This window comes from Dromiciops gliroides, chromosome 4 (assembly GCF_019393635.1).
Source record: "Dromiciops gliroides isolate mDroGli1 chromosome 4, mDroGli1.pri, whole genome shotgun sequence".
Lineage (NCBI taxonomy): Eukaryota > Metazoa > Chordata > Mammalia > Microbiotheria > Microbiotheriidae > Dromiciops > Dromiciops gliroides.
Genome location: NC_057864.1, coordinates 155,686,845 through 155,710,115, shown reverse-complemented (window position 1 = coordinate 155,710,115; position 23,271 = coordinate 155,686,845). Strand labels below are relative to the sequence as shown.

The 23,271-nt window shown below is 35.9% G+C and overlaps 1 protein-coding gene across 1 annotated transcript; it reads left to right on the top strand.

Moving 5' to 3' along the window:
- Positions 1-597: 597 nt before the first annotated feature.
- LOC122754729 (olfactory receptor 6Y1) lies at positions 598-1,575 on the top strand. The gene has a single exon (XM_044003200.1). The coding sequence runs from the start codon at positions 598-600 to the stop codon at positions 1,573-1,575; it is 978 nt and encodes a 325-aa protein (XP_043859135.1).
- The last annotated feature ends 21,696 nt before the right edge of the window (positions 1,576-23,271 follow it).

Genomic DNA, 23,271 nt, shown 5'->3' with positions numbered 1-23,271 from the left:
CACATATGTGTGTATATATGTGTATATATATATATATTTACTATTCTATAGTCATATGGTTAATAAATGACAGTGACAGTAATCCTACCCAGGTTTTTTTATTCCAAGTCAAGTGCACTTTCTACTCTATCGATACTTTTCCCTTGGTGCCACACTGCCTCCTTATTTTCTCATCTGTAAAATTAGAAGATTACACTAGATTAATAATAAGGACATCATTTATATAGCACTTTTAAGTGATTTGTAGATATCGACTCATTTGGTTCTCATAACAATTATGGGAAGTAGGTGCTATTATTATGTCCATTTTGCAGATGAGGATACTGAGGCTGAGAAAATTTTGTTACTTGCCAAGAGTCATACAGCTAGTAAGTATCTCATAACAGATATGAATTCAAGTGTCTGTGACATCAGGACCAGTTGTCTATCCACTGTACCAGGTAGTTATCTCTGACTTCTATTGTCCCTTTCAATTCTAAGTCTTATTAACTTTAATCTGGGCAGGCAAAATTGATGTCACCATCAACAGGATGGACAAGCAGAAATGAGTACTCAGGGAATGGCATGAATTGACCCAATTTGTTCCCACAGATAACTATGAATGCCAGGCCCCAAAGGGAGGACAACCGGACAGCCACCACCCAATTTATCCTCCTGGGATTCCCCACACAGCCTTCCATCCAGCTACTCCTCTTCTCCCTCTTTCTAATAGCTTACCTGCTGACCTTGCTGGAGAACTTCATGATCATCCTTGCCATCCGTAGTGATGGGCAACTCCACAAACCCATGTACTTTTTCTTGAGTCACCTCTCCTTCCTAGAGATGTGGTATGTCACTGTCATCAGTCCCAAGATGCTGGTGGATTTCCTTAGCCATGACAAGAGCATATCATTTGCAGGCTGCATGACCCAGCTCTACTTTTTTGTGACCTTTGTCTGTACTGAATACATCCTCCTTGCTGTAATGGCTTTTGATCGCTATGTGGCCATTTGCAACCCACTCCGCTACCCAGCAATTATGAGCAACCAGCTCTGCTGTGCCCTTGCTGGGGGCTGCTGGCTCTGTGGCCTGATGACTGCCATGATAAAGATGGTTTTCATTGCTAGACTCCGCTATTGTGGCATGCCCCACATCAATCACTACTTTTGTGACATCTCCCCACTCCTCAATGTCTCCTGTGAGGACTCCTCCCAGGCTGAGCTGGTGGACTTCTTTTTGGCTCTGATGGTTATTGCTGTCCCACTCTGTGTGGTGGTGGCATCTTATGTTGCTATCATCACCACCATCTTAAAGATTCCTTCTGCCCAGGGCCGATACAAAGCCTTTTCCACCTGTGCCTCTCACCTCACAGTAGTTACTCTCTTCTATTCCACTACCCTCTTCACATATGCTCGGCCCAAGCTCATGTATGCCTACAATTCCAACAAGGTGGTATCTGTGCTCTACACAGTCATTGTCCCCCTCCTGAACCCAGTCATCTACTGCCTGAGGAACCGAGAAGTAAAGGTGGCCTTAAAGAAGACCATTCTTTGTAAATCTGGGGGGACTGGGGAGGACAGGGCTTTGAATGCTTGACTGTCAGAAAGGCTTTCTGGGTCAGTCATAGAACTGAAGCTCTGCCTTATATATTTCTGCTTGTTCCACAGGCCAGGAAGAAGTCTTTTGTGTTTCCCATAAATTTCTAGTTCTTAGTTTGTAATTCTCAAGAATTAGGGCCAACCATGAAGAATCAGAGAATATAAGCATTAGAAGAAACCCCTAAAGATGCCTACTCCTTCTTTCCTCTTTAGAAAATGTGGGATAGTGAAGAAGCACTAGCCTTGGAATGAGAAGATTGGTGTTTGAAATCTGACTCTACCTCTTCCTTTGAAGGTCACTTAATCTCTCTGACTCTATGTTTATTCATATATAAAATGGGTAATAGGATAATAAAGTGTTCTATCTACTTACAGAGACTTCTTTTTTTGGTTCCATAGCAAGTTTATTTCTGTAATTTGATTTTTTAAAAATATTATTTAATTTTTTTCCCAATTACATATACATTTTTTAACATTCACTTAAAAATTTTTGAGTTCCCAATTTTCTCTCTCCCCACCCCATCTCCCTCTTCCCTAAGTCAGTAAGTAATTTGATGTAGATTATATATGTGTAATTACATAAAATGTATTTCAATATTAGTCATGTTCACAGATATGTGTAAGAATCAAAAGAGAAAATATATATAAAGTACTTTGCAACTCTGAAATAATATAAAAATGTAAGTTTTTTTTTTATCATTATTACTATTTTTGAGTCCCTAGAAAGTTCCAAAGAAATCAGACTGGATATTTGAATAATCTCCAGCACTGGAATTATTCACTCCACTCTGCTATTTCTGCTGTATCTTCCTATATCTCCTCAGAATTTAGTCTCTGTCTGTAAAACCTTGGCCACATTTCAGGAGAAATCCTGTGGCCAAAGATACTGAAGAGCTTGAGAGGTGGGCAATAGAATGGTTTCTTTGGCTGATCCCTTGGGGATCAAGATCATCTATCATTAAGCCTTTTCATTATTAGCACTATGGTCAAGGGCCCCTCAAAGGACAAATCCTCCTTAGCATAGGATCTTATGGGAGAAATGGAACTTTAACTTTTCCTGAAAAGTGAAAACAGCTGTGTGTTAGGGAAACTGGGAAAGCATATTCACCGATAATTTCTAAGGGAAACTGAACTAAAATAAAAGTTTCAGTTATTTTCAATCCCACTTCAACACTCTGTCTTTTTATTAAGAGAGACAAAGTGCTATAGTGGCATAATTTAAAGTCAGAGAGCCTAGCCTTGAACTCTAGCTCTGCTATCTTACTAGCAGTGTGATTTTGGGTAAGACTTTCACCCTCTTTCCTTAGGCAAGTTCCTAAACTTTATAAATCAAATTAATTTCCTTATCTTTAAAATTGGGACAAATGTATACTATCTACATTTTAAAAGCATTGTGAGGAACAAGTGATCCATCCTTACATCAATTTATCCTTTTAACTATCAATGAACAAGAATATATTAATCATCTACCACGTACAGGTCTCTAGGGATAGAACAACAAAACTGAGCCAGTCCCTAAAATCAAGTAGCTGACATTTGGCTAGGAAGATACAGCATGATCACAGATGAGTAAATATAAGATCTTTATAAAGATATAGCAATTTTAAGTTGAAGCACTAACAACAAGGGTAATAAGGAAAGACCTTTTAAAAATGTAACACTTGAGGGGGCAGCTAGGTGGCGCAGTGGATAAAGCACTGGCCCTGAATTGAGGAGGACCTGAGTTCAAATCCGACCTCAGACACTTGACACTAGCTGTGTGACCCTGGGCAAGTCACTTAACCCTCATTGCCCTGCAAAAATAAAATAAAATAAAATAAAATAAAATAAAATAAAATAAAATAAAATAAAATAAAATAAAATAAAATAAAGAATGTAACACTTGAGTTGAACCTTAGGAAATAGGATTTCCAAGAAGCAAAGGTGAGTGAGGAAAACATTCTGGGTATGGTGGTCAGCCTGTACAAAGACATGAAGGTGAAGTGTCATGTATAGGGACCATTAAATACTCTAGCTTGTATGGAATCTATATGTCTAAAGAACTAGAAAAATGTGAGCTCTTTTATTGTTTTGCACATGAGAAATCAAGAGATAGTTCAGCTCCTTAACTTACTCCTATGAATAGATTAAAATGATGCCAAATTATAATAAATTTATTAAACAGGGAATGAAGGAAAATGGACCACATAAGACCTTTAAAAGAGAATAGTCTATCAGAAAAAGAGAAAAAAGTGCAAGGAGATAATAGTGCAGGGGAAAAAGACAAAAGCAAAAACAAAACATTGACACTATGAACAAATGTTTTGTATTTTAAAATCTCAAATGAAGTCAAAGGTATAAAAGCATGTACATGTGTTATATTTATAGATGTTTAGGTATAGATATATCTATAGCTATACATATATGTGCATATACATATATACATTATATAAATTATGCATATGTATATGTAGATTATATATTTTTAATAACAGAAAAATTATAGCTAAGCATATAGAGAGAAAAAAATCAAATTTGGCAATCATAACTTTGAATTTTGACCCTTTAAAGTTGAATGCCTTTTAAAGGCAACAAGTCATGGGACATGAAAATTATAAACATGTATAATGTATAAATCTATCTATATGCGTGTTTGTGCATACACATAGATCTAAACATATAAACACATAAATGTATATTTGCATGTGTGTATATTATATAAATACATATATTCATACACATAATATATAATACACATATACACATATAAAACTTTAACAACAGCCCAAGCTTTGAAAGAAGGACCTAATACAAAACATATCCAGTTGGATAATAAATATTATGTAGAATTAAGGAGAATGTGGTTTTGGTAAAGAAAGTTCTAATGTTAGTAAAGCAAAATCTGGCATCTGTAATGAAAAATCTATCAACAGTGAAAATGGAACAATATTAACAAATAACAAATGTCAACAATAGAGAAAGTGATGAAAATTAGAACAAAGTCATGGAATGATTTGGAAAATTCAACTTTAAAGCTCAAATCAAAAGAGCAGAGGTTGTAGGTGTCAAGAATTAATTGTTATTTGAGGTTTTTATGCCTCGGCGCGCACTGGCCTGGGGTTCCGCAAACCTCACGGTGCTCCACCCACTGGTTGTAGCCATTGCCAGGGCTCTGGCACCTCAAGTCATCACCACTCGTCAACTCCTACATGGGCCTGGCAAAATTATAATGATTGGAAGCCTAGCAAGGGCAGTCATGTGACTGTCGGAGCGGCCATCCCATTGGCTGGGGCTGTGTTGGGTGTTTCTAGGTTTGGGGGAGGAGAATTGGGCATTCTCGGTGGAAGCTGACAGAATGACAGGCATTCTGCTGCGTATTTTCAGCTGATTCCTGGGTGGTGGTATTTTTTCAGGTATTATAATTTCCCTTTCCCCATTTTTTTTCCTTTCCCTTGTTCCTACTGATCCTGTTTGTGTTTTGTTTTGTTTTTTTTAAGTTTGTTCTTGTTAAAGTAAATCTTGTTCTGTTTTGAGGGAGGCTGCCGGTCTCCTCCCTTGCCCCAATATTGCGGCAAGCTGCTTAGCTAGCACTCCCCAATTAAAAATTGGTCCCCACATAGGAAAATATAGCTAAATCTCCCACCCAATTGAACTAGGCAAAATACACAAAGGTTCTCATTCAATCTATACAATGCTAGTTAGCAAAGTAATTTTGATTGACAATAGTAACAAATAGCCTAAGGGTATGTATCATTAAATGGATAGAGAAATAGCATTTATATACTTAATAAAACCACCAAAGCAATAATCTTTTTTTTAATGGAAGCATAGAAATGAGTGATTATTTGATGGCATGACAATTTTTTTTTATTGATAGTGTTTTATTTTTTCCCTAATTACATGTAAATGTATTTTTTCAACATTCATTTTTGTAAGATTTTGAGTTCCAAATGTTTTATCCTCTCCCCCTTTCTACTCCCCTCCCCAATACAGGAAGCAATGAATCATGTTAAACATTTCCACATTAGTCATACTGTGAAAGAAAAATCAGAACAAAAGGGGAAAACCACAAGAAAGAAAAAACAAAAAGAAACAGAAATAGTACTTGACAAGTATGAAACAATAAAAGTGGGACATTGAAGAGTTGAGTAGGAAATCTTAAAAATGGTACTCCTCTCTTGTGTGAGGAGAAAGAGAGGATAAACACTAAAACATATTTAAACAAAAACTGCAGATTCATTGAACCCATTCAGATATTTGGATTAGTATTGGTGTATAACCATTATGAGTGTTATCTATATTTATTTTTAAGGGAAACAAAAGAAAGGGAAAGCTTAAACAATTTTTTAAAACTACATAAGAAATTTGACTAATAAAGAAACTGACAGAGCTATGGTCATTTTTAGGGTAAATGTATATATTTATTAAAACTAGGATCAGAATTGTGAAATGTGAGAGTATGTCAACAGGTAGGTTAGGGCTTGATAAATAGATTTGAAAACAATCAGTGTAGAGATCATAATTTAATCTCTGGAAGTTGGTGAGATCACTAAGTGAAATGGTCTACAGAGAGAAGAAAAGATCCCCATAGGATACTTGCTGTTAGCAGGAGTGTCCTGAATGAAGAAAAGGAAACTGAGGAGTGGTCAGATAAGAACTCTAAGAGATGAGTGTCACAGAAACCTAGAGAGAAGAGAGTATCATGTGGAAGAGCTTGCTTACCCAGGTCAAAAGCTGCAGAAAATTCAAAAGGAATAAGGATTGAGAGAAGGCCATTAGATATGGCAATGAAGAGATCATTGGTACCCTTCAGAGAGCAGTTTAGTCAGAATGATGAGGTAGGAATAACCATGGTACAAGGTGAAAAAAGGAAACATATAAAAGAGGAATTATAAAGGTAGATAAGACTTGGAAACAGATTTAATATGTAGTGTGATTAAGAATGAGGAGTCAAGGGGCAGCTAGGTGGCACAGTGGATAAAGCACCAGCCCTGGACTTAGGAGTACCTGAGTTCAAATCCAGCCTCAGACACTTGATACTAGCTGTGTGACCCTGGGCAAGTCACTTAACCCCCATTGCCCCGCAAGGGAAAAAAAAAAAAAAGAATGAGGAGTCACGGATGACAAAAGTTGAGAGCTTGGTCAACTGGGAGGATGATGGGAGAGTTTTAAGGGGAAAGATAATGAGTTCTGTTTTGACCACATTAAGTTTGAGATGTCTGTAGGACATCCAGTTCCAAATGTCTAATAGATAGTCATGATGCTAGACTGGAGTTGAGAGAAGAGAATTCTTTGGTCATGACACCCATTATATTAAAATCAATGATATATTATTTACAACAATTTAATATGATACACATTATATTAAAATGAGTATTGGATAAAAAATTAAAAATAGATCATCAAAAAGGTTTAGACAATAAAGGTGTTCATCCTCCTATTTCAAAAAGGACCAATGACATCACAAGATGCTGTCTTGACTTGTGTGTGAATTAGATTTAAATGAGGCAGAGTTGCACAAAGTTGGCAGCTTCTCTCTCTTCCAGAGTCATTAATATTCAGGGGCAAAACAAGACAGGACAGCTGGTGATAACCTGGGATGCAATGAATGGCCTTGGGGTCTTTGGTGTTTGACCAAACTGCATAGCATCTTCTTCAGCCTTTGTCATGGCCATTGGAACAAATTGTTCTCATCTACTGTGGAAGTTTTCACATGCTTGGGGTAGACATCTCCCTTACTCACTGATGGGCTCCAGACCTGTCAGTTACCCTTAAGCTAAATGGAATATTCAGGAAGAACTAGTAATTCAGGTGTGAGGGCTTTCCAAACACTTTTCAGGGCTGCTCTTCCACCCTTGGTATCCACCTTTCACCCAACTCTTACTTGTGACTCCCTAAAGCTTTGGCATGTGCAACAGCCACACCCTGGTGGCATCTCCACAGACTGGCTTAAACCAGAAAGTAAAGTACTAGAACTACTGTAGTGTAGTTGAGCTGTAACCCTTGTGCATTGTGCCTAGTTCAATTGGGTGGGAGATTTTGCTGTATTTCCTACAACTTCTGCTCTTTTGACTGGAGCTTTAAAGTTGAGTTTTCCAAATCATTCCCTGACTCTTTTCTTATTTTCCTCACTTTCTCTAGTGTAGATGTTTGTTATTTATTAATATTGTTCCATTGTCACTGATGATAGATTGTTCATTACAGATGCCAGATTTTGCTTTGCTAAGATTAGAACTTTACCAACCAAATTCTCCTTCATTTCATTTAATGTGTTTATTATTCAACAAAAATAAGATCAGAAAAAATGATAGGCAAATTATTTATTATTTGACAAATATTGTTTTTTTAATTGATTACAGTTTGGTAAAATTGTAAATAGATCAACATTACATTCCATACACAATAATAAATTTCAAATGTGTCAACATATTAATTATAAAAACAAACTAAACAAACAACATGTGTTTACTATGTCTTTCACAACTTTAAAGAAAGGATAAATTCTTAAGTTGTGAGTGGGAATTTTTTTTTAAATAATAAACATTTTTATTTATAGTTTTGAGTCCCAATTCTTATCCCTCCTTCCCTCCCTCCCCTCTCCCCTCCCTGAGGCAGTAAGCAATCACATATGGGTCATATATGTGTGGTTATATAAACTATTACCATATTTAAATGGGAAATTTCCAAGAAAATTTCTAAATAGATATCTGCTGTTTTTAAAAATTAAGCATTGTATCCTCAATAAAAATCAATGCAACATTAAAAAAAACACAGTTTGGAATAAGAAGGATAAAAGTTGAACTGTGGGATTTTTGTTTTTGGTATCAAGTACCTCCAGTAATTGTTTGATAAACAAAATGTACTAACATAAATGTATATGACTTAAAGCCATTCTCTAATAAATTAATGGTTAAAAGATCTGAGCATTTTTCCAAAGAATATAAATTATCATCTTATTTTAATGCTTTGACAAGATCTGTAATTTGTGGTTTCATAAATGTGCCTACTCTCCTTTGCTGATATAGATAAAACCATTCATGCTGGAGTCTTGGTAAATGTTTAACAACTTGATCTCTGAAAAAATATGTACTTATGAAATATTTAAATTTAACTTCCATTAGTGATTTTTTTCTGCACTTTCTTAAGTCTATTCAATCAACAAAACACTAAATCATTCCTTTATTTTACTTTTTGCTGATTTCTAAGGAATAAATGATTACATGAAAATTTGACAATTGATTCTTACCAGATAATACAAGATAGCTTCAGTACAGCCCTATTTCATGTTCTCTCATTATATGAGACTCTTGTTTATGTCCTCTCATATTTATCAGAGTGGATCTACTCAATATATCAGGGGTCTTCTTCTAGCTATCTTGATATGGTGTACACTGGTATACATGAGTTTAATATTTTCTCTGAGCCCATTGCCACTCTACATTCTTTTTCCAGATACACATTTTGGTGATAACTTTTATATCTCTTCCATGATTCTTATATAGGACATCTTCAGTGCCATTGTATAGGGTGTCATTCAGTGCCTCTTCCAGAAACTAAGAAGGACCAGACTCATGACCACTAGACATAGTCTAGATCCTTTCAAATGGAATGTTTTCTAGTTTTCCCTGGTTTGGGGAGTAATAGATCCTCCTACTTCTCTAAGCATTGGAGTTGAGAATTTGACATTGAAGAATGAGAAGGGCAGAGGTTTGGCACTTTCTGAGAATTCTAACTAGGATGCTTATGCTTAACTTTTCTAGCATTGGATTTAGTGACAGACTAATTATCTTTTATCAAATGAGCTAATAATCACAAAATGTTTAGCACAGTTCCTGGCACATAGCATGTTAGTAATATACATGTTAGCAAAGAAAATAATTATTATTCCCTCTGCCCCAACTTTTAGCTCATTCTAGAAAAACTAAAAACTAAAACAAAACAAAACAAAATAAAAATAAATCCAAAAAAGGGACTGCAGAAAAGATAGTTTAGGGAATGCTACAGCCAATATGTCATTATGTTATGAAATCTCATTGGTCTGTGGGTAATAGTAGCTTTGGTGAAAGTTAGGGGGTGAGTCTCTTTCTAGGAACGGAAACCCACTCCTCCCCTTTATCTGACACTATTTATTTCATGTCTTTTACTTGTATCAAATGAGACTAGCATGAGGGGAGAAAAAGAATTTCTTAGCTGTATACTGAGCAGTTAGCATTAGATCATTTAGACAGTGAAAAAGTATCAATACTTAATTTTCATACACTTAATTATATAGCATGTAAGTTCTTAAAGAAAAATCTAATTGAACTACAGGGAGAAATAGGTAACAAGACAATAATTGTTAAGGACTTCAGTCTATGCTTTTCAAACTTAGATAAATCTGACAGAAGAATAACCAGAAAATAAATTAAGCACTCAAATAGAATTTTTATAAAGTTGAATTATTATTGTCTTCTGGTGATTACAGAATTGGAGTCTTAAGAAGTTTATATATTTTTCTGTCTTGAATGTCACTTTTATTTTAAAAAATCAGCCTTGCAGGGTATAAACATCTTATAAAGAAATGCAGAAAACAAAAACATTTTCTCTCTTTTCTTTTAATATTGCCTACATTTTCTGATTTTTCCAATTCTCACCCAGAGAGCCAAACATTATAAAAAGGAAAAAAATAATTTTATTAAAACTAAGCAGAATATTGAACATCTGATACTATATGCAGTATTTTACATCAAAGTCCCCTTTTGCTACAAAGAAGGGATGGTGTGCTTTTTGGTATCTCTTCTTTGGGGCCAACTTTAGTCATTACAATTTTCAGGAATTGGCTTCAATTATTCATTGTTTCTTTGATTTATATCATTGTGTAATTTTTTGTTATTTTCTTGATTCCGCTTTATTTTTATGAGTGCATATGTCTTCCCATTATCCTATGCATTTATCATATTCATCATTTATTATAGCACAGTGATATTTCATTACATTCAGGGACAATCAAATGTTTAACCATATCCAAGTCATGGGCATCTACTTCCAGTTCTTTGCTACCAAAATAACATAAGTACCACTACAAATATTCTGGCATATATGAGGATTTTCTCAATGATCATTGACTTTCTTTGACTGTTGCTACTCCTACATCTATATTCCCAAAAGGTAAAAGACAAGAAAAAGGGAAAAGGCTGATACATGATACATATAAACATATTTACAGCAGAACATGTTCTTTATGTTGTTGTAAGAAAAGAATACTTGTCAGTTGGAGAGTGGCTAAACAAAATATGACATATGAATGTAATAGAATATTATTGTCCCATAGGAAATGAGACCTGAAAAATTCAGAGAAACCTTGAGTACTTTTGTGATAATACAGAATGAAATGAATACAAGGAGGAAAATAATTTATTCAGTGACTATCATTATATAAGGGAAATTAACTTTGATAGACTAAAAAAATTCTGATATACTGTTACTAATCATGATTTCAGAAAACCGAGGAGGAAGCATGCCACTCAGTTCTTAGCAGAGAGGTGATGGAATAGAGGTCTCAAATTGGACACACATTTTTAAATATGGCCATTCTATAAAGTTATTTTACTTGAGAATGTTTACATTTTATAATGGAGGGACTCTGGAAGTACGGAAGCTTAATAGTGAGAAAAAGTCAAAAAGAAAAGAATATCAATGAAACTTTTAAAGTAAGTATACACAGTGGAGGAAAAAATATTAATAAAGAACACAATGAAGTTTTTCCAACTATTTAATATATTAAATGGAATATACTTAACAACTGTATATAACAGAAGTTCAGTTTCATATTCAGTCTTTTTGGTTATGCATTATGAAATATTGATGTTTGCTGATGTTTAAGTATATTTTTTGGGGTTTTTTTTGGGGGTTTTTTATGTATGAGGTATTTTATTTTTTCCATTACATGTAAAGATAGTTCTCAACTTTTTTTTATACATGCTTTACAATTTCAGATTTTTCTCCCTCCCACCCCTCCCTCCCCTAGACAGCAGGTAATCTGATATAGGTTATATCTATATATCTCTATAAATATACATATAGATATATATATATACACACACACACATATATATACACATAATAACATTAATCCTATTTCTGCATTAATCCTGTTACAAGAGAAAGAATCAGAGCAGTGATGCAAAACCTCAAAATAGAAAGAAAAAAAAAAACCAACAGCACCCAAAACAAAAGAAATAATATGGTTCAATAAGCATCTATACTCCACAGTTCTTTCTTTCTTTTTTTTTCTTGGATTTGGAGATCCTCTTCTATCATGAGTTCCCTGGAACTCTTCTGTACCATTGCATTGGTGAGAAGAATATCGTCCATCACAGTAGGTCAACACTCAATGTTGATGATACTGTGTACAATGTTCTTCTGGTTCTGCTCAACTCACTCATCATCAGCTCACGTAAGACCCTCCAGGTTTCTCTGAACTCTTCCTGCTCATCATTTCTTACAGCATAATAGTATTCCATTGTATTCATATACCACAACTTGTCCAGCCATCCCCCAATTGATGGGCACCCCCTCAACTTCCAATTCCTTGCTACGACGTAAAGAGCAGCTATAAATATTTTTGTACATGTGGGTCCCTTTCCCCCTTCCATGATTTCTTTGGGCAAAAGACCTAAAAGTGGGATTGCTGGGTCAAAGGGTATGTACAGCTTTATTGCCCTTTGGGCATAATTCCAAATTGCTCTCCAGAATGGTTGGAGCAGTTCACAGCTCCACCAACAATGCATTAGTGTTCCAATTTTCCCACAGCCTCTCCAACATTTATTATCTTCCTTTTTTGTCATTTTAGCCAATCTGATAGGTGTCAGGTGGTACCTCAGAGTTCTTTTAATTTGCATCTCTCTAATCATTAGAGATTTAGAGCATTTTTTCATATGGGAATAGATAGCTTTGGTTTCTTCATCAGAAAACTGCCTGTTCATATCCTTTGACCATTTCTCAATTGGGGAATGACTTGGATTCTTATAAATTTGATTTAATTCCCTATATATTTTAGAGATGAGGCCTTTATCAGAAGCACTGGCCTCAAAAATTGTTTCCCAGCTTTCTACCTCCCTTCCAATTTTGGATGCATTGCTTCTGTTTGTACAATTTTTTTTTAATTTAATATAATCAAAATCATCCATTTTGCTTTTTATAATATACTCTATCTCTTGTTTGGTCAAAAACTGTTTTCCTTTTCAAAGATCTGATAGGTACACTATTCCTTTCTCTCCTAATTTACCTATGGTATCACCTCTTATGTCTAAATCATGTATCCATTTTGACCTTATTTTAGTATAAGGTGTAAGATGTTGGTCTATGCCTAATTTCTGCCATACTATCTTCCAGTTTTCCCAGCAGTTTTTGTCAAATACTGAGTTCCTATTCCAGAAGCTGGAGTCTTTGGGTTTATCAAACACTACATTACTAGTGTCATTTACTACTGCATTTCCTGAGCCTAGCCTATTCCATTGATGTACCATTCTATTTTTTAGCCAGTACCAGATAGTTTTGATGACTGCCGCTTTATAGTAAAGCTCCAGGTTTGGTACCGCTAACCCACCTTCCTGTGAATTTTTTTTTCATTATTTCCCTGGATATTCTTGATTTTTTGTTTTTCCAGATGAATTTTGTTATTATTTTTTCTAGCTGTATAAAATAATTTTTAGGTAGTCTGATTGGTATGGCACTGAATAAGTAAATTAATTTAGGCACTATTGTCATTTTTACTATATTAGCTCTGCCTATCCATGAGCAATTGATATCTTTCCAATTATTTAGATCTGATTTGATTTGTGTGAAGAGTGTTTGGTAGTTGTGTTCATAGAGTTCCTGGGTTTGTCTTGGCAAGTAGACTCCCAAGTATTTTATATTATCTACCATTACTTTAAATGGAATTTCTCTTTCTATCTCTTGCTGCTGGACTATTGTTGGTCATGTATAGAAATGCTGATGATTTATGTGGATTTATTTTATATCCTGCTACTTTGCTAAAGTTGTTAATTGTTTCAAGTAATTTTTGACTTGATTCTCAAGGATTCCTTAAGTATACCATCATATCATCTGCAAAGAGTGATAGTTTTGTTTCCTCCTTGCCTATTCTAATTCCTTTAATTCCCTTCTCTTCTCTGATTGCTAAAGCTAACATTTCTAGAACAATATTAAATAATAGGGGGGGATAATGGACATCCCTGTTTCACCCCTGATCTTATTGGGAAGGCCTCTAATTTATCTCCATTGCATATAATACTTGCTGATGGCTTTAGGTAGATACTGTTTATTATTCTAAGGAAAGCTCCCCCTATTCCTAAACTCTCTAGTGTTTTTATTAGGAATGGGTGCTGTACTTTGTCAAAAGCTTTCTCTGCATCTATTGAGATAATCATATGATTTTGGTTGGTTTTCTTATTGATGTGGTTGATTATGTTAATAGTTTTCCTAATGTTGAACCAGCCCTGCATTCCTGGTATAAATCCTACCTGGTCATAGTGTATTATCCTGGTGATCACTTGCTGTAATCTCCTTGCTAATATCTTATTTAAGATTTTAGCATCAATATTCATTAGGGAGATTGGTCTATAATTTTCTTTCTCTGTTTTTGCTTTGGCTGGTTTTGGTATCACCACCATATTTGTGTCATAAAACGAATTTGGAAGAACTCCTTCTTTCCCTATTTTTCCAAATAATTTGTATAATATTGGAATTAATTGTTCTTTAAATGTTTGGTAAAATTCACCCGTAAACCCATCTGGCCCTGGGGATTTTTTCTTAGGGAGTTCATTAATAGCTTGTTCAATTTCTTTTTCTAATATGGGTTTATTTAAGGATTTTATTTCCTCTTCAGTTAACCTGGGCAGTTGTATCTTTGTAAATATTCATCCATTTCATTTAGATTGTCAAATTTATTGGCATACAGTTGGGCAAAATATTTCCTAATTATTGCTTTAATTTCCACTTCATTGGTGGTAACATCACGCTTTTCATTTTTGATACTGGTAATTTGGTTTTCTTCTTTCTTTTTTTTAATCAAATTAACCAATATTTTATCTATTTTATTGGTTTTTTCATAAAACCAGCTCTTAGTTTTATTGATTAATTCTATAGTTTTTTTGCTTTCAATCTTATTAATTTCTCCTTTAATTTTCAGGATCTCTAGTTTAGTATCTAATTGGGAATTGCTAATTTGTTCTTTCTCTAACTTTTTAAATTGCATGCCCAATTCATTAATCTCCTCTTTCTCTTTTTTATTCATGTAAGCATTTAGAGCTATAAATTTTCCCCTAAGCACTGCTTTGGCTGCATCCCATAGATTTTGGTATGTTGTCTCATTATTGTCATTCTCTTGGATAAAGTTATTGATTGTTTCTATGATTTCTTGTTTGGCCCATTCATTCTTTAGAATGAAATTATTTAGTTTCCAATTGATTTTCATTCTACTTTTCCCTGGCTCTTTCTTACATGTAATTTTTATTGCATCATGATCTGAGAAGGATGCATTTACTATTTCTGCCTTTCTACATTTGACTATGATGTTTTTGTGCCCTAATACATGGTCAATTTTTGAAAATGTGCCATGTACTGCTGAGAAAAAGGTATATTCCTTTCTATCCCCATTCAATTTTCTCCAGACATCTATCATGTCTAACTTTTCTAGTAATCTATTCACCTCTTTCACTTCTTTCTTATTTATTTTTTGGCTAGATTTATCTAATTCTGAGAGGGGGAGATTCAGATCCCCCACTAGCATAGTATTACTATCTAATTCCTCTTGTAACTCATTTAACTTCTCCTCTAAGAACTTGGATGCTATACCACTTGGGGCATACATATTTAATATTGATATTACTTCATTATCCATAGTACCTTTAAGTAAGATGTAATTTCCTTCCTTATCTCTTTTAATGAGATCTATTTTTGCCTGCACTTTGTCTGAGATAAGGATTGCTACCCCTGCCTTTTTTACTTTAGCTGAGGCATAATATATTCTGCTCCAGCCTTTTACCTTTACTCTGTGTGTATCTCTCTGCTTCAAATGTGTTTCTTGTAAACAGCATATTGTAGGGTTCTGGTTTTTAATCCACTCTGCAATTCGCTTCCGTTTTATAGCAGAGTTCATCCCATTCACATTCACAGTTATTATTACTGACTGTCTATTCCCCTCCATTCTATTTACCCCCTTTGTACTTTTCCCCCCTTCTTTCACCCTATTCCTCCTCACCGACATTTTACTTCTTACCCCTGCCTCCCCCGATCTGCCCTCCCTTTTTATCACCCCCCTCTCTTTTCTTTACCCTTTTCTCCCTTGCTTTTGTCCTCCCTTCTATCAGTCCCCCCCTTTCCCTTCCCCTTTTGTTTCCCTAAAGAATGAGTTAAGTTTCTTTATCCCAATGAACGTATATGTTATTCCCTCTTTGAGTCAAATCTAATGAGAATAGGGTTGAAACCATGTTCCCCCCTCCTTTCTTTCCCTCTAATGTAATAGGTTTTTTTCCACCTCTTCCTATGATATAATTCATCCCATTCCACCTCCCCTTTCCTCTCCTCCCCATAGACTCCCTTTTTATCCCCTTAATTCTTTTGTATCATCACATCAAAGACAATTTATATTTATACCCTCTATATAAAGTCCTTCTCTCTGCCCAAATACATTTACAGTTCTTAAGAGTTATGAGTATTATCTTCCTGTGTAGAGATATAAACAGTTTAACCTAATAGGGTAACTTTTTTTTTTCCCCTCTGTTTACCTTTTTAAACTTCTCTTGAGTCTTGTATGTTGAGATCAAATTTTCTATTCAGTTCTGGTGTTTTCACCAGGAAAGATTGAAAGTCCCCAATGTCATTAAATGTCCATCTTTTCCCCTGAAAGAAAATGCACATTTTTGCTGGGTAATAGATTCTCGGCTGCAATCCAAGCTCCTTTGCTTTCCGGAGTATCATATTCCAAGCCTTGCGGTCCTTTAATGTTGAAGCTGCCAGGTCCTGAGCAATCCTGACTGTGGCTCCATGATATTTAAATTGCTTCTTTCTGGCTGCTTGGAGTATTTTCTCCTTCACCTGATAATTCTGGAATTTGGCTACAATATTCCTTGGAGTTTTCCTTTTGGGGTCTCTTTCAGGAGGTGATTGATGGATTCTTTCAATGATGATTTTATCCTCTGATTCTATGATATCAGGGCAGTTCTCCTTAATAATTTCCTGGAATATGGTGTCTAGATTCTTTTTCTGGTCATGGCTTTCAGGCAGTCCAATGATTCTCAAATTGTCTCTCCTCGATCTGTTTTCCAGATCAGTTGTCTTTCCAATGAGGTATTTCACATTTTCTTCTATTTTTTCATTTTTTTTATTCTGCTTGACTGATTCTTGGTGTCTCATGGATTCCTTATCTTCCAACTGTCCCACTTTAATTTTTAAGGCATTGTTTTCTTCAGTGAGATTATGCACCTTTTTTTCCATTTGGCTAAGTGAATTTTTTAAGGTATTGTTTTCTTCAGTGAGATTATGCACTTTTTTTTCCATTTGGCCAAATGAATTTTTTAAGGCTTTGTTTTCTTCAGCTTCCTTTTCCAAGCTGCTGATTCTTTTTTCATAGTTTTTTTGTTTTGCTTTCATTTCTCTCCCCATTTTTTCTTCTACCTCTTGCAATTGATTTTTAAAATCCTTTTTGAGCTCTTCCCGGAAGGCTTTTTGTTCTTGGGACCAATTCACCTTCCCTTGTGAGGCTTCAGATGTAGACAATTTGAGGCTATTGTCCTCATCTGAGTTTGTGTTGGCTTCTTCCCTATTGATACAGAAGCTCTCAATGGAGAGGGCTCTTTTTTGCTTCTTACTCATTATTGCAGCCTATTTATTTTTTCTTTAAGTTGAGGTCTTCTCTGGGGGCACCAGGGTCCCTGTTTTGGGCTTTTTGTGCAGGTGTATAGGTGCTGTGTGACCGGGCTTTTACTCTGAGGCCTTTATGGTGTGTGCAGTTCACCCCCCTGCACTTCCTGTCTGATTGTGCTAGGCCAGCCAGGCGCCAGACCCTGGCGTCTGATCCCGCCGTTCATGGCCCTCTCAGCCGGTGCAGGTAGGTTTTTCCACTGTCCTTCTTGGCCACCAGATTTTTGAACCAGGTTCCGGGAGCCTCAGTTGTTCAGCTGTGGCCCGCAGCTCCTGCTGACTTGCCCCGACCCCCTCGGCGCTGGGTTGCTGCCCTGCGCTGGGCCTCCCTTTTGCCCGAGTCAGACCGACCTTTTCCTGAAGTCTTCTAAATTATCTCTGGTTGGAGGACTGTGTCTCTCTGTCTCTTTGCAGGTTCTGTAGTTTCAGAATCCGTCCAGAGGCTTGATTTAATATTCATTTTGAGGGAACAGAAGGTGAGCTCAGGCAGCTTGCTGCTTCCTCTCCGCCATCTTGGCTCCGCCCCTAAGTATATTTTTTTTAATTAAAAGGGAAAAGTAGGGACAGCTAGGTGGCAAAGTGGATAGAGCACTGGCCCTGGATTCAGGAGGACCTGAGTTCAAATGTGACCTCAGACACTTGACACTTATTAGCTTTGTGACTCTGGGTAAGTCACTTAAACTCAATCATCTCAACAAAAATAAACAAATAAACAAACAACTAACTAACTAAATGAATGAATGAATAAATGAATAAATAAATAAATAAATTAATTAATTAATTAATTAATTAATTAATAAGGGAAAGTAATTGCAAGAAGGTATACTGCCTCATCTAAAAATGAGGCCAGGTCCAGAAGGCTCCTTCTAGCTTTCCCCAGTAACTTTGAGAATATCCCCATTCCAGCCAACAGTATTGACAATCTGCTCCCTACCCCAAATAACTGATACAGAGATGCTTAGGTAGCATAATTAGGTGGTGGAAAGATTATCCACAACAGAAAAAGGAATATAGAATGGGTTCTACAGGGTGAATTGAAGTCTCCAGGGAATGATGAGGCATAAAATTGAGAGGCAAACCTTGAGGATGCTCACATTTGAAGTTCCTCAGTCCCACAGTGTGGTTATTATATAAAACTGATATTGCCCTTCTGGTTGAAGATGCAACTGCAGCAATAGTGCTTACTTTGGGGGTCAGTTTTTGCAAAATCACCTGGGAAAAGTGAAAAAAAATAATGATGTCAGCTTTGTTTTCCAGGGTAGTGATTACAGCCTTTAGGCTCACAGTTTCTCAGGGTTGGTAGTTCTTCACTATTTATATAAGATCCACAGAATTTTGAATCTTTCTTCCTTTGAGGCCCTAAACCAGTGTAAAGACAAAGAAAAGGAAAATGGTGATAATAGATCTAGGTCAATGTGTATATTGGATATGAAAGGAAAAGAATGAGAGAAGAAACAAAAAAGTGAGAAAGAGGAGAGAGGGAGATGGTACTTTCCACATACATGGTTAGCATTGAGTTGAATAAAATTTGCTTGAATGTTATACAGAATCATGTAGAAAGGAAAACCTTAATTTGTCTGTTTCCTTTTTTGGGGAGAAGGAGATGGCAATGAGAGTTGAGTGACTTGCCCAGGGTCACACAGCTAGTGTCAAGTATTTGAGGTCAGATTTGAACTCAGGTCCTCCTGAATCCAGAACCAGTACTTTATTCACTGTGCCACCTAGCTGCCCCAGCCTGTTTCCTTTTTGAAAAAAAAATGCCTCAAGTTGACTGCTAACTGAGGAGGTTTATTGTTGGGATTCATAGAGAGTTTCACATTGTATTTAAACTTTGAAGGAAGTTATGGATTCTAAGATGTGGAAGAACTCATTTAGGGTGTGGAGGTCACCTTGTGAATAGGCCAATAAAGGCAGGATGATAGAATTTTGTGTGGAAAATAGCAAGAAAGTCAATTTGTCCAGAGTCTGGGAAAAGAAAGTAATGGGAGTGATATTAATAAGTTCTGTGTGGCATGTCTTGAGTTTGATATATTGATGAGAATAGAGTTTGAGAGTAATGAGAGCTGGATATGTAGATTAGACACAATTCACAAAGACATGCTATCTGAACCTTGGGAGTTGATGAGATTACCCAACAGACAGAATGTAGAAAAAAGGGCCTACACAGAGCCATAAGAAACCCTCAGAAGTATGTGGGTATGAATAATGAATTAGCAAAAGAGAAGATGCAGTTTCTTGACAGGTAGAAGGAAAGCCAAGAGACATCCATGTAATTACAGAAACTCAGAGAGGAGAGATTCTTTAGAAGGAAAGACTGGTCAACAGTGCAATGCTGCAAGAGGTAAAATAATGATGTCATTGGATTTGACAATTAAGTGGGGGCCTTTCTTAAGTTTCTGGAAAGTTTTAGTTGAGTGTTGAGATCAGAAGCTACATTATAAGCAGTTGAGGAATGAACCAATGCAGACAGCTTTATACTCCTAGGGGATTTGACTAACAAAACGTATTGGTATATCTAAAGTGAGGCTTTTTGCTGAGAGAAGACATGGTTGTATGGAAGAGGAATGACAGAGTTGTAAATTAGCATCTATTCTTGCTCTCTGTATAGCATCAGGTCTTTAAGTTCTGGAGAGAAAATTTTTTCTTGCCCTACTTCACAGCAGCAGGTCCCAGTCATCAGTCTTCTTATATCTTATACTCCTTCATGTATTCTGTGATCCAGTGACACTGGCCTCTTTGCTCTTCCATAAACACAACATTCTGTCTCTTTACTCTAACATTTTTATTGTTTCCCATGCCTGGAACTCTTTCCATTCTCATCTCCACCACCGGGCTCCCCTGGTTTCCTTTAAATTTCAACAAAAGTTCTACTCTCTAGCAGAAGTATTCCCTGATCCTCCTCAATGTGTCTTTCCTCACTTGATTTTTGCAATTCATCCTGTATATATTTTGTTTGTACATAGCAAAACCAGGAGTACAATTTTTATACAATATTAATAATATTGTAAAGAGACACCTTCAAAAGACTGATCAAGGCAATGATCAACCTTGATTCCAGAGGACTAATGATGAAATGAATACAGCTAGGTGGTGCAGTGGATAGAGAGATAGGATTGGGGTTAGGAAAACCTGAGTTCAAATTTGGCCTTAGAGACTTACTAGCTGTGTGACTCTGGGCAAATCACTTACCTTTTTTTGCCTCAATTTCCTCATCTATAAAATGAGCTGGAGAAGAAAATTGCAAGATCCTCCAGTATCTCTGCCAAGAAAACACCAAATGGGGTCATGTAGATTTGGACATGACTGGAATGATTCAACAACAACAGCAAATGATATAACAAAGTACACATCTACAGGTAGAGAAGCTATTGACTCAGAGTGGAAATTGTGACTTTCTTTTTAACATAGTAAATGCAGGGCTTTTTGCCCCTAGACTATATATGTTGTTTTTTTGTTTTTGTTTTTGTTTTTTTGGTGAGGCAATTGGGGTTAAATGACTTGCCCAGGTTCATACAGCTAGTAAGTGTTTAGTTTCTGAGGCTGTATTTGAACTCAAGTCCTCCTGACTCCAGGGCTGGTGCTCTATTCACTGTGCCACCTAGCTGCCCCCACTATATATGTTTCTAACAGGGGTTTTGTTTTTCTTACTTTCTCCATGGGAAGGGAGAGGGAGAAAAGTTGACCTTTTTGATTGAGAAAAAAAACTAAGAAGAAAATAGTGTGGTGAAGAAAATAAAGAATAAAGAACTCCAAGGGGGGAAATATATTATATATGTGTGCATGTGTGTACATACATGGTACATACATATATAGAGACACATACATTCAACATACACATCTATACATACACACATATATGTGTACATACATACACACATACATACATCTATCAGTGAGGGCTAGATTAGTGGAGAAATGCTTTGCTGGAAGCCTTAGATTGACTAGAGAGACTGAGTAAGTTGAGATTACTTCTCAGTTGTAGTGATTAAAGAAAGAACAAACTGCTATGTACAGAATTATTTGAGCGTATTGCTTTTTTAGTACCATTTATAGACTGATAAAGGAAAAGTCACTGCCCTCTGATTTGAGAGAAACAGTGAAGGAAAGAAAGGTCTTGCATCTATTTTGCTGTGATTTATGCTTTCCTCTGTCAAAAGGTTGGAGCTGATCGGACAATGCAGACTCTCTTATTTTCAGACCTGAGAAGCCTGACAGTTCTCTAGCTTAAGGGAACTATTTGTCCTTGAAAAAAAAAGATAACATTATTCTCAGAACCTTTTTAAAAATCTTCTTGTGGGTGTAGCTTGCCTTTCTTTTTTCCAGTGAATCACTAGTCCATAGGCAAACAGTAGTTAAGTGACTTGCCCAAGATCACATAGCTAGGAAGTCTCTGAGGTTGAATTTGAACTCAGGTCTTTCTGACTCTGAATCCAGCACTCTATCCACTGTATCACCTCCCTTAAAAGTGAATGTGAGCAAAGAGTTTGTCACTGTATCATCAACTCCAGAGTAGCTTTGCCTATGAAGACCAGAAGAGGATCAGGTAATGAAGAATAGATTTCTACTCCTGAAGGCATCAGGGAAGGGACATCAAGTCCTGCACTTTAGAGTTTTAAGTCACTCTGGTCACATGGTTTTGCCCATTTATGTGTATCCCTGCTGAATTTTTATGTGTGTGCCCACTCCCCCCTAACCACAGGGAGGAACAAATATTTTATGAACTGTGTAGCTTTATCACAAAATTTTGCAACTTATGAATCCTAATCCTTCTTGTTTTATGACAGACTAATCAACATTCTCTACCCATATCAGGTAATTATGGGACTTCCAAAAGCTTTGTTAGATTATAGCAAACCCTTTAATGTTTTCTGGTAATCCCAGGAAATACCATGGCATTTCCCCCCATAAACTCCTGGGAAATCAGAGTCTTTTCCTCTTTTCCTTTATGCACTGAACAAAAAAAGAAAGAAAACTTGCTTTTTCCTTTGATTTTAAGGAAAGTGTTTTTATAAACCTTAGGCTGTTAAACCAATAAATTACTTTCTTTTTTAGGAATTTGCCAGAATCTCAGAAAGGCTAAATTGCCTAAAGCTCAGAGGCACCCATGGCAGTCATGTTAGATGCAGAACTTATGTCTAGGTATTCCTGACACCATGTCTAGTTCTTAGACAACATAGAATCTCAGTCTCTCTCTCTCTCTCTCTCTCTCTCTCTCTCTCTCTCTCTCTCTCTCTCTCTCTCTGTCTCTCTCCCCCCCCTCTCAGTAGAGTACTAATTGAAAGAATCCAAATATTAACTTGAGGAGAAAAAAATTCCTGTGCTTTAAACTCCAAGATACACAATAGTTAAATTTAATAATTCCAATGATAAACAACAAATTGTGAAAACAAATAGTAGAAAGACATTCAAATGAAAAAGAATGGAAATTTGAGTAGTACAATTCTATGATATACATACTAGGAACTATTGAAAGGGATGCAATATGATTTTCTGAAAAGGAAGGCAGATCAAGCTGCAACTTGAAATGACAGAACCTGCAAACCTGAATCTAATCATCAATGAAAAAATATGAAAATTTATTTAACATGAAGCATTTGAAGCATTCCTGGGAAATGGGGAAGGAAACAAATATAAGTATATTATCTGATTTGAAAACACATCTTATAAAAAACATAGGAAATTTAAATAAATATAACTAAAAAGAAATGAATAAGTAATGGAATAAATTACCCAATCTCTAGAGAATAATAAAAGAAAAATCTAGAAAGAGAAAAAAACTTTTATTGATTTAAACAACAACAATAACAATGGT

Bases quoted from the DNA above. Each gene is read 5' to 3' on its own strand.
- LOC122754729 (XM_044003200.1), top strand. From the start codon at position 598: ATGAATGCCAGGCCCCAAAGGGAGGACAACCGGACAGCCACCACCCAA.